We start from the raw sequence: 12,030 nt of genomic DNA on the forward strand, positions 1-12,030 counted from the left end.
TTCCTAGGCTACGTTTTACTGTCCTCTATAAAGGCCTATAAAATAATATCATGGTTATGGAATTTAGCAGACACTCGACTGAAAGTTGGTAAGGCTACATTAAGAAAAATAACAATTATGTCAAGTCAAGTCACGTTTATTTATATAGCACATTTTTCTATGTAGGCTACAGAGTGCAACCCAAAGTGCACATGTCAATGCAATACCATTGATCAATAATGAAAATAAACAATAATATTAGAAAATAATAGACAATATTAACATGTTATATTGGTGAAATAATAATCGTGTGTTAACCAAAACCATAGATGCTAACCTGTTAGCAACTTAGTTGGTTGGCAATGGGAAATTGCATTGCAACCAACAAAGTTGCTAATGGTTTTGGGAAACACCCCAGGTTGGTCTGGGTTTGCTTCATGTCTGTAAGATCAATGCTTGCAGGAGGTTGAAAATTAGTCTACAAAATGAAATTTGTGCAATTTCCAAACCTGGCATGTTGGCTTTACTAGCAAAACATAGACTTACAAGTGGCCAACAAACACACATAGACTATATAAAGTTGATTTTTTTTGTTAGTGGCAAGTTGGTTCAAAACTCAAAATAGACTTGGGAGCTTTTCTTTCCAGCTACGTCATGTACCGGAAGTGAATCCTAAGCGAAACCCCGCCCTCTTGAAAAACCTGCCGCAGTAAAAGTAGACGAGTCTACGCATTGAAGGACCCCTTTTGTTGGAAGGTAAGAAATGGCATGGCGCATGCCTCCCTTTGCATTTTATGTTATTGCTATCATTGAAATCTTCATTTAAACATTTGCTATGCAGAGAAGTGAAGTTTTCCAACACAAAAGTGCGAGTTTACCGATGCAAACAACTGTCGCCTGTCCCCAGTCCACGCAGCTTGTCCGAAGAACGCGGTAGGGTGTGGAGTCGTGCTAACTTGCTAGCTATTATTTGTCTCCCTCGAGCTGATGAAGTGAAAAACGGGCATGCGGCCTTCTAACGTTAATCTTTTTCGAAAACACTTTAATATTTAGTTTGAAACTGAAATGAGCCATTGCACTTTTCTACACAGTTGTCTGATTGATCAGCCTGAACCCGCAAAGCTGTTGAGCTACAAGACGTCTGTATTTTGCACTTATTCTGCAACTGCTAGCTAACTGTTTAAGAGGGGATTTACTTTGCGCTAACATGCTAACGTTATCAGTTAGCAAACTATGTTGCAGTTGACTTGCCTCCGAGCTAACGTTGAACATTCTAGCTTTCGACGTTAGCTGTTTGCCATGTCAAATGTAGCACTGTAATTAAGTTGGTTGATAAGATAACTTGTTACATTAACTTGCAGTGCATTTAGCAAGTCTCTGTATGAGTCATGAAATGAAACGGTGTGGAGTAGAAGTGTTGTCGAAGATATGTGTTAAATGAAGGCCGCGTGACTAAGTTAGCATAACGTTAACCCATCAATCGGCTTGGTAACGTTAAATCCTGGAATCGCCCCCCTCGCTAGCTGTAACATTCCTGCTACGTTCGCCTTCTTGCTTGTCAACTCGGCAGATGGACTCAATTTAGCGGTTTGGCCTGCATGACATTTGGCAAAGTTTTGACATGTTCAGCTGACATGTTGGTCTGACGTCATCTGCAAGTTTCTAGTTTCGCGAACTAACCTTAGCCTTGTTTAGTTTGACAGCTTAATTTCAGGTCACCTATCCTTGCTGTGTCCTGGTCTTTCGCTGTTTGTCATGCATAGGTTAGCTAAATCAGCAGCTTCCTCCAGGATACGGTCAGAACCGTTGCCATGCGTCTGACTGCACCACTAGAACACTACATACGCTTATGTGTCAACATTGTATTCCAAATAGAGTTTAGTTGGCACCACCATCTGTAAACGTTGCAAGAATGTGTGAGGTTTTGACATGACTTGACACTGGGTTAATGCGGCTGAAAGCACGTGACTAATTTAGTTTTGTTGATTTCAGAAGCCCAGACACCTAGCCTACCATCATGGCAGATCATGATCATGACTTCACCAGTGGAGACTCTGGGGCTTCCACAACTTACCCCATGCAATGCAGCGCCCTGCGCAAGAACGGCTTTGTCGTTCTCAAAGGACGTCCATGCAAGATAGTGGAAATGTCAACCTCCAAGACTGGCAAGCATGGTCATGCCAAGGTAAACACTGAAATTGTGCTTGTGATTTCAGAGGCCAGGTGAGATGATGGGCAGTTGGCCCAGAATGTGAATGATAACTGGACCTGAAATGGCTGTCCATTAATAATGATGGTTAATTATGTGTTTGGAATTTGTTAGGTCCATATGGTTGGAATTGATATCTTCACTGGCAAGAAAAATGAAGATATTTGCCCCTCCACCCACAACATGGATGTTCCTAATATTAAAAGGGTTGATTACCAGGTAAGCATGCAAGACCAGTTTTGTTCATGACTGGGTCTGAATTCTGCGGTCTGATCTCCAGTGGAGCCCTCCCGGAAACTCATGTTGTGCCTACATAGTAACGTAGCACAGGTTCACAACACGGCTGGTTGTGTATGGGAACGTATGCGACGCTTGGTCAAAAAGCAAGCATATCCCAGGGCCAGATCTAAGGTGTGTGTGTGTGTGTTTGGTGGGAGGTAATTACTCAAACACGCTGACAAGTGTACATTACACCCTGACGACACATTACCTCTTTCTATTGTAGTTTCCAGTGGTTTAGTTGGTATTTTTCATAGATGTGATGCCTATCGTCAAGGAAAAGCACATCTTTACTATTATCTTCCAATAATAGTTATTATAATAATAGTTATTATAATTATCATTTTTGGTGATTGAAATATAAAATAGGCTTACTCCCTAAAACTTTAGGAAAAGATGTCTTTAGGTGCGGCAAAAATGTCCTTAATATTGATATGCGGACCGTCAACAACATTTAATCAGGTCAAAATGTTTACCGACCCCACTTGCAGGGGGGTACACTGCCAGGTGTAGGCCAGGTTAAAGATTTGAAAATGTTTACCTATAATAGCCTAAAATAACTTTTGATAACAGAAGTTTTTCCTGCTGTTCAGCCTGTCAATGTATAACCATGTAGACCTTATCACATTGTGGAAACTATGGGTAATTTGACATTTGGCCTCTGCTCAAAGAGAAGTAAGTGGTTGGTTCTCAAAACACAAGACTTGACACTTTTGTGCTGTAGAACCAGACAGGGAAATGTGTAGCAATAATCGTAACATGTATGTACCAGCTGTCTATTTTTAAGGTGCTGTGCTTGGGTGGAAATGTATGTTGACATTCTGGAGGAAGAGCTTGTTTCAGTTTTGTAGTCTGCATCAGTCTTCACAGCTTGCACAAGTTTAAGATAATGTGATGTTAGACATTTTTTTTTGGTGATGTCTGTTGAGTGATTTGTTACAAATACAAGTCTTAATGACTTCGCCTCCACACCTGTCAGTTGTGCTGCTGACCGAGTTGGGGCCGTTCCTCAAGAGAATTCAGCTCTCAGACACCTCACATATATTCATTAGTGGACTGGAGATTTGTTCTCCCTTTGGAATGCATTAAGCTGACATTGCAGGGCTGCAAGAGGGTACCCTTTGTTTTAGAACACCCCATTTTAAGCCTGATGTCTTGGTTTAAGGATGCATTTACACTGGCAGCGGTTGCACAGATCCCCACACACACATGTATACATTTACTTTCAAAAGTTACTATCAGCAAAATGTGTGTTTACAAGACTTGACAGCTCGCATGCATACAAGAATTGTTACAAAAATGAAAGCAAACGCAGGAAATAATGCAGGCTTGCATTATTGTGCTATTTCAATGGCTGGTTGTTTACTTTAATCTCACGTAGCTGTAGAAGGTCACAATTTAAGTAAATACAAATTGGTCCTTACTTAGTGCAGTTTCCATCTTCATTTGAATTTCAAAATTCTGCCAGTTATGCACATGAATAACATATCAAGTAATTTAAATGTGTAAAGGTAGAAGACTGGGCTTTTTTCCAATGACATGCCAGTCTAAATGAGAGGGGAATATCTGTCTGACTGATCTGATTTATTTCCAGGTATGAATGAGACCTGAAATTGATCTGAGAGCATCCAAATCCATGTCTTTTTTTTTTTTTTTCTTTCTTTTTTTCTTGTTTTATACGTCCATAATACACATGCGAACTGCGCCACATGTGAGCAAAAATTTAGAATGAGTACTTTTAACGGACAATGAAAATGTAGCCCTAAAGGTTTGCATGGCCAACACAGGATACCCATGTAGCCAAGAATATAATATAGCTAAGAATAAGATTAGAGCTTCACCCATGTGCTCTTTCACACAGCTGGTCAACATTTCCGATGGGTTCCTCACCCTCCTGAAAGACAACGGAGATCTTCGTGAGGACCTTAGACTGCCAGAAGGTGACCTGGGAAAAGAGATCGAGAGCAAATTCGAAGCTAATGAAGACATTATGGTGAGCAGTTCTCGTCTGTTCTAAAGGGTTTGTTTCGTGTTTGCTTCAAACACCTACTTCAAACTCTTGTATTGTGAAGCCAGTAGTAAGTGAGTGTTTGCCATGTCGGTAATTTCACGATTAGATTAGATTCAACTTTGTTGTCATTGTGCAGAGTACAAGTACAGAGACAATGAAATGCAGTTTGCATCTAACCAGAAGTGCAAAAAGTGCAATGTAATAGACACAGTATAGACAGGTGGTGCAGTATAAACAGTATAAAACATAGTGCAGTGAAGACAGTAGTATGCAGTTAAAGTGGTATGGTTTACAGTAATATACATTAAATATAATATCTGCAGTGTATTAGCAGTAACCTTATACGAGCAAAATAGATATGGATATGTAGTATGAACAATGTTTGAACATCATGTACAGATATGGGACAGTGTAGTAGCAGTAACATTATAAAAGTGTATACAGTACCCTCCAGAATTATTGGCACCTTTAGTAATGTTGACTAAAAACAGGCATAAAAAATAATCTTTTGATTCATTGTACTCTCACAATGAAAACAACAAGGAGAAATCCACCCTTGAAGGGAAGAAAATTTATTCTGAGAAAAAAGAAAATCTCATAAAGAAATAAATATTGCTCACAATTATTGGCACCCCTAGAAAATCTTACATACAAAACAGAAGCATTTCCCTATCTAATTTCAACTTATTTAAGTTAATCAGAGTGTCTGAACTTTCAGAGGTAGTTCGTTACTTTGTTTTTCACTAAGGTATAAAAAATAAAGTGAAACGGAGGCTAAATCCTCATTTTTGAACATCAGAAAGACAAGAGAATACATTAAATTTAAATAAAAAGAAAGTGTGGACATTTGTAAGTCAGTGAATGTCTATTAAAAACTAGGTACTTTGTTGAAAATGCCTATATTTACAGTTAAAACAATGATTAAAAGGTTCTAATCAACTGGAAATGTAACAAACATGCTTTGACAAAGACCCAAGGTTATCTTACCCCCACATACAGTATGGAGGATGGTAAGATAGGCAAAAAATTCCATAAGGACCACTATTGGAAAGTTAGACAAATGTGTCATCTTGGGGTCACCAAGTCCCCCAAACAATCTTCAAAAGTGACCTCACTGCTAATAGCTTATTTAGAGGGCATGCTAGGTAAATGCCTGTCCAGTCATTTAATTACCAATGTAAACGGCAGGAGTTACTGAATGGTACAGTGACTTTGTCTGGAAATGTGGTCTATTGTCAGATGACATGAGAATTGTGCTCTTTGGCTAGGAACACTTTGTGTGTTTGCTGTGGTGGAGAGGCTGTGCTATTGTGGGGCTGTTTTTATTCCCAAAGGCCTTGGGAATCTAATTAAGATGGTATCACGAACAACATAAAAAAACCTGAACATTTTTAAAGGAAATCTGTCAATCTCTGCCAAGATACTAAACGTTGGTCATGATTGGATCATTCATCAGGTCAATGAACCAAAACAAATGTCCACATCAAAACAAATATGGTTTACTGAACGCAAAATCAGGCTTCGGCCATTGCCATCTCAGCCCCCTGATCTAAACTCCATAGAAAAACAGTGGGGTCAGTCAAAGAGGAGAATGCACAAGTGTGGACCTAGAAATCTGGATGATCTGGGGAGATTTTGTAAAGACCAACAGTCTTAAATCTCTTGCTTTGTATTCTCCAACTGTATGGGGTGTCATAGGTGAATATTACAAGCTGTTTTATTGGAAAAGGGAGGCTTAAGAAGGTATTATAAGCAGGGGTGCCAATAATTGTGAGCAACGTGTTTTTGTTAAAAATATTTAGTTCTTTATGATATTTTCCTTTTCTCAAAACAAATTTGCTTCCCTTCAAGGTTGTATTTTTCCTATTTGTTTTCATTGTGAGATTACAATAAATCACCAACAGATTATTTTTTATACCAGATTTTAGTCAACTTTAGTATGGGGTGCCAATAATTCTGGAGGATACTGTATATGATTTATGAGTATATTAATATTATAACAGACTAAATATAGATATTCAGTATGAAAAGTATAGACAGATATGTGCAGAGTAGTAACAGTAATATTGTAAAAATAATGGCGTGCGAGTGCAAAAAAATATTTAGGCGCACTGGTGCGAATGACTTCTAACCATGTTAATGTTTGTCTACAAAATACACCGCAACATCGCTAGTAGTCGCTTCTATCAAATCCAAGAGCACGCAGAAAAAGCAGAAAGTTAGACTAGCCAGCCAAGATGCAAAGATTGAAGAAATTAGTTGTTCTATCCACCGAAGTCATAGGATATAGGAGGAACAGGATGAGATTCTGAGAATGCAGTGAGGGAAGGAAAGGTAGCCTAACATGGCTTTTAGCCCAGTTGACGTATTGGCTGCAATATGCAAAATATAGCTGTACAGACGGGCACAAAAGTAGCCTCCCATAATACTCCTATTTTATTCAAAGGTAGAACGCTACTGACAACTCCAGGCTTCCACGCATGCTTGTTTACACCGAATACAAGCTGAAGTTCAAAACGAAAGTAGCTCTGATGTTTGCCTACTGCCCCCATCAATGCAGATATTTCAAATAAAAAGTATTATTTATATATATATATATATATATATATATATATATATATATATATATATATATATATATATATATATATATATATATATATATATATAAATAAATCCTTGATTAGCCTATGTTGGGTTTTGTGGAAGAGAAAATGGACTGTTTTAGTAGTAGTATTAGGCAGTATGCAGTCAGATAGGTCACCATGGGCATATTTTGATTAGCTACAGATGGATTCACAAATAAATAAATTGGCCTACATTTGGCAGGATACTTGATATACAGGCTAAATGCAAATATGGCAATGTATTATTTTACATTAACAAAATGTAGGAAAATGGAACAGACTGAAAATAAAATGGGCACTGATCTTTAAAATCCTGTGTCCTGTAGCCTAAATGTTGTCAGTCATTCTTAATATTTGCAATTGGTGCACTGGCATGTTTAACGTGTAACGTACATGTGTAATGTTAGATTATGTGTAGGTTAAGTACAGAACTGACTGTGCGCCCAAATTTTTGTCTGTGCTCCTAAATTTTTTGACTTGGGTGCACAAGTGCTCCTGGAAATTTGTTTTCGTGTAGAGCCCTGGTATAGCAAAGGCTAATGTGAATAACTGAACAGTTGAATTAATTGCTCCTAAACTGGGCTGGTGCGTTTTGTCGTGTTCAGAGACAAAAGCGGTTACGATTGATATCATGATGCTGCCTTTAAGAAACGTTCAGTTGCCTGGTCTGAAGTAGCCTAGTCTATGTTTAATTATGTCAAATTAAAGCCTTGTCTATTTTATATAATGTTAGCTGAAAGACTATTCGACCACAATCCTTTGCCTCCACTTACTCCCAGGTGTGCACAGAATACTGAGCATATGTGACAAATTCCTGCGCGACTGATTTCTTTTTCCTTTATGTTCTTCATATGGGGCCTGACTAGTATCCTCCAATGACTCACTAGTCCAAGCAGAAGCCTGGGACATTTGTCACTTGTCTGCTATGAGCTGATTACTAATGCCAACTTTAACCATTTCTGATGTAATTCAGTCATGGAGCAACAGATCTCATTGGAATCCATCTCGCCTATCGATGTTAGTTGTTAAGAAGGTTGTCTAAATCTAAACCACTCGTTCTGTTATCTGCCCCGGAGTAAGATATAGATTTTGTTGATTCAGTTTACTAGACTCTTGAGCTGATTGTTCTCAATCTTTAAATGTCCCCAGATGTGACCACCAACTGCCAAATCTAAGTCAATTTATTAATGTATTTACCAACATAACACTGAAAGAATGGCAATCAAATTTATGAAGTTTAGTCAGAAATTGTGAAATTTGCTTATCTTTGATTGTTAATCTGTCTTGCGCTCTCTCCCTTTCTCTCTCCCTCTCTCTCTCTAGATCTCTGTCCTGTCTGCCATGGGAGAGGAGTGTGCTGTTGCGGTCAAGGCCATGACCAAGTAACCAGGCAGGGGCAGGCTAATTGGGCTAACGCCTATAACCAGAAAGTATAAAGTGTTGGTTTTGAAGTGGCACCAAAGCTACGGCCTTGGATAAACAACCTTGAATCATTTCAGTTCAAACCCAAAACCGCGTTGGACCCTCTCCCATACCGTCTCCTAATCTGATGGCTAATTGGTTATCTCCCGAACCATCTCCTAACCCCCCCCCCCCAAACCCCTTCTCACCTCAACACCCCCACCACACACACACACACACACATCACCACCACCCTTCCCATTCTGTTCCACTCCAATCATTTAATATCCACTGCACCCCTACCCCCCCCCACCCCTCCCCGCGTCAACATTCCCTTTGAAAAACACAAATTAACGTACATGAAATGTGTATCCTTTCCTTCTTTGCCGTGTTATCATTCCTTTCCTTCTTTGCCGTGTTGTCATTCCTTGTTTCGGTGGGGAGCATGCTTGGTTTCGGAAGCTGTGAAATGCTGCGAGAGCACTTCATCCAGCGGATGCATCTCTGTTGTCATGGCAGGCTTCAGTCCCGGCATGTTTGCTCAGATCAGTCCTGCCCCGTGGCCTATGCCACCGAGCTACCACCTTCCCCCGACACATTCCCCAAACCTACCTCCATCACTGATTTTGGTCGTAGGTAGCAAGCTTTCTGAAGCAGACGCAACGGTGCAGTGATCACCTTGCCAGTGTGTTCCACCTGATTGGCAGCAGTGTTTCCCCCACGGTCCAGTCTGCCTTAAACAGATTCTTAGTCTAGATCAATAAAATGAAGGAGAAAACGAAACCTAAGAAACAGCCACGGATGAGCTTGCCCCATGCACAATTTACCTCTGATTTACGACAACGAAAAAAGTTGGTGTGGCGTTCTGTATTTGAAAAAAAAAAAAACTATAACAAAACCTACCACCACCATGCTCAAAGCCTGTATCGGTCATCTAGGTAGCTAGGCTCTTTTTTTATTTTGAATGTTGCACTGGCACCTTGTTATGGGCTTGAGGAGAAGGCAGCCAGGAGAAATGAATATTTGCATTTTTGTTCTCACTCGAGGCCTTTTGTCACCAGACTAAGGAGAGTTAACGTTAACTGTAAACCCCCTCCTTCCCCTCCAAAAAAATATACTATTTCAAAAAGTATTTCAATTTTTTTTTTTTCCACGTTGATTGAGAAATTGAGGCGATGCAAGTCGCCTTGTTTACGTTCATGAGTTCAGTATTTGATGTTTGTCCCACTAGAGCAGTCCAAGGACTACTCAATTGGCCCCTGGAATCTTGGGCTTTTACAGAAGTGGGGATTGTTTCTTAGATTGCAGTAATTACGTTACAGTTGTGATAATTGCATCCCCCTCCTTACCTGTCAGAATATAGAGGAATTGCATTTTTTCTTTTTTATTGATTGGGATTCACTTGACCAGTCTTGAGGCAACAGTGCTCCCATTTGCAATGGGTTGACCCTGCAGGACCACTACACTTAAGCAGTGTGCCCTAAGCCATACTACAATGTCATAAACACTTAGCACTTCATTAGCCTGGCTCTTTTTGGAGGTTAATGTGTAAACTCTTCTTTTTTCCTTCCTGTAGTGGCCGATAGACTGTATATTAAAATTACACTGAAGCAATGGTATCTTCAGTTCATGTGTAATATTGAAGTCCTGTAGCTCAAGTTTAAATTGTGGTCGTATTCATTTTGTGAGCACTTGATGTTCAAAAGGAACATAATTTTTTTTTTTTTTTTTTTTTTTTTTTGGAGAGCTCAGTTTGGTACCTTAGTTTCTTGCTTTGTTGTATGCAAGTTTGTAGCTCCCAAAAAACTAAACATAGCTCAACATGTACTGTATGTAGAGCGTCAACATGTTTTATTTTCTGCACCTGTAGAAGGATGTATATTAGGAGATTCTGAAAGTTGCTGTTTTAAAATGTTGAATAGTAAATCTGATTGCTGCCCCAACCAAAACCGTACGTTTTCATTCCACTGTGATTTGCAGAGTGCGTCCTCTTGTCTTGGGAAGCCACTGGTTAAGCACAAGCTGAAAACTAATGGCACTCACAACTTCAGAAGCCTTATCAAGCATTCCTTACCCCGTCACTGCATATCTTAGGTGGAGCCATAGAAGTAGAGCTCTCAGTTAAACCACTGAGGTCAAAGCTTGCACTCTGCTATAGAGCTTAACTGTCTTTATCTTTTATTTGTTTTTCCCCCTCGATCTGGCAAGACACTGCACCAACAAAATACACCATCACCCATTTACCATTGGGGTATTAACAGGTAGATAAGTAGCTGTTTGGCTTTCTTTATTATTATTATTTTTGGTTAAAAACCCAAATTTTTGCAGATTGCTTCCAGTGACCAATTCCGTCTGGATTTTTTTTTTTTTCTTTCTAATTCACACTGTACCCCATGGAACCTTCCCCCCTCCACTTTTGTTGTAACATTAGTATTTACATGGTTTGCATGAAGAGAAATCAAATATAAGGCGTACATCGCAGATATCCTAGCATGGAGTGTTGCGTAAGGACCTGGAATGTTCCACTTGATAAGGTTTTTGAAACTCACATGGGCTGTGCAAAATGTAGAGTTGGGATCTAAGCAAGCTTCTGTGAGGATGGGCATAGATTTCACTGCCGTCATTGATGGCCCTTATTTATCTGATGTATGTTCTGTGGCCTGTATCGCATCTTGGGACACATTTTGGCCCTTTCATAGCACTGTAGGATCTTAACTTGTAAATACTTAAATTACTCATCCTGAGAGCATTAACACTACAATATCGAGAGGTTTGTCGGAGATGCTCATTGACTGAAATTCCTTTGCGCTTGCTTTTGATGGACATGACAATGTTTGTATGCGTGTCTGCTGCCATTTTTTTTTCTCTCTTCTCCAAGACTGACACTAAGGACAAATCATTTGGTTTTCCAATCAGTTTCCATTCCTGGCGTGTTCCTCTGTGAAGACTTTGGTTTTGTGACCTTGAGGGCAGATGGTTTCTTCTTCACCTTAGGTCCCAGCAAGTCATTTCTTGTTTAGTCATTGGAAAGTATGGGTGTGCTTGCATTTCCTGACCACAACCATTCATTAAAAAATCAACCGATTCCCCGTGTTTGGACCTGCTATATCATGATGAGAGTTTGTATATGGTACAGGTGCAGTATGTAGGATTTATAATTATGTTCTGTAGTGTATAATCATTGGTGACTACGAATGGTGTTTTTGTCTCTTTAAAAGGGGGCCCTTTGTCTAAGCATAGGGAACAGGTCTCCTTCCCCAGTTGCATTAGAGGGACTTTCTATGGCCCTGTTGGCCGTCATTGCCTCTACACATTTGGACGTGGACTAGTATGCAGTTGGTTTCAATATTCAGCCTCACCACTAGTTGCCACTAAATCCTACATGCTGCACCTTTGACTCAAACAAGAAAAATACACCCAGCGTGGTGTTTCAAATGGTCTGGTTCATTAATGTTCTTGAATAAGGTGAGGGAAGGCAACTGCCCTACTTGGTTTCATAGATTTGATTGAGGTTTTTTGTTAAT

General features: G+C 39.6%; 1 protein-coding gene across 4 annotated transcripts; it reads left to right on the top strand.

The window, feature by feature from the left end:
• Positions 1–632: 632 nt before the first annotated feature.
• Positions 633–11,591, top strand: eif5a2 (eukaryotic translation initiation factor 5A2). Of its 4 annotated transcripts, none has more exons than XM_042108703.1 (5): positions 633–735; positions 1,972–2,164; positions 2,303–2,407; positions 4,329–4,460; positions 8,429–11,591. In XM_042108703.1, the coding sequence occupies exons 2-5, from the start codon at positions 1,997–1,999 to the stop codon at positions 8,489–8,491; spliced, it is 468 nt and encodes a 155-aa protein (XP_041964637.1). In that variant the 5' UTR covers positions 633–735; positions 1,972–1,996; the 3' UTR covers positions 8,492–11,591. The 4 variants fall into 4 exon arrangements, with proteins under 4 accessions (XP_041964637.1, XP_041964627.1, XP_041964657.1 ...); XM_042108693.1 differs by having other exon boundaries at positions 664–735; positions 1,975–2,164; XM_042108723.1 differs by lacking the exon at positions 633–735 and adding an exon at positions 892–912.
• Positions 11,592–12,030: the final 439 nt, after the last annotated feature.

This window comes from Alosa sapidissima, chromosome 1, assembly GCF_018492685.1.
Source record: "Alosa sapidissima isolate fAloSap1 chromosome 1, fAloSap1.pri, whole genome shotgun sequence".
NCBI lineage: Eukaryota > Metazoa > Chordata > Actinopteri > Clupeiformes > Clupeidae > Alosa > Alosa sapidissima.

Coding starts and splice junctions, on each gene's coding strand:
- eif5a2 (XM_042108703.1), top strand. CDS start 1,997: ATGGCAGATCATGATCATGACTTCACCAGTGGAGACTCTGGGGCTTCC. Junction 2,408..4,328: donor TTAAAAGGGTTGATTACCAG/GTAAGCATGCAA, acceptor TCTTTCACACAG/CTGGTCAACATTTCCGATGG. Junction 4,461..8,428: donor AAGCTAATGAAGACATTATG/GTGAGCAGTTCT, acceptor CTCTCTCTCTAG/ATCTCTGTCCTGTCTGCCAT.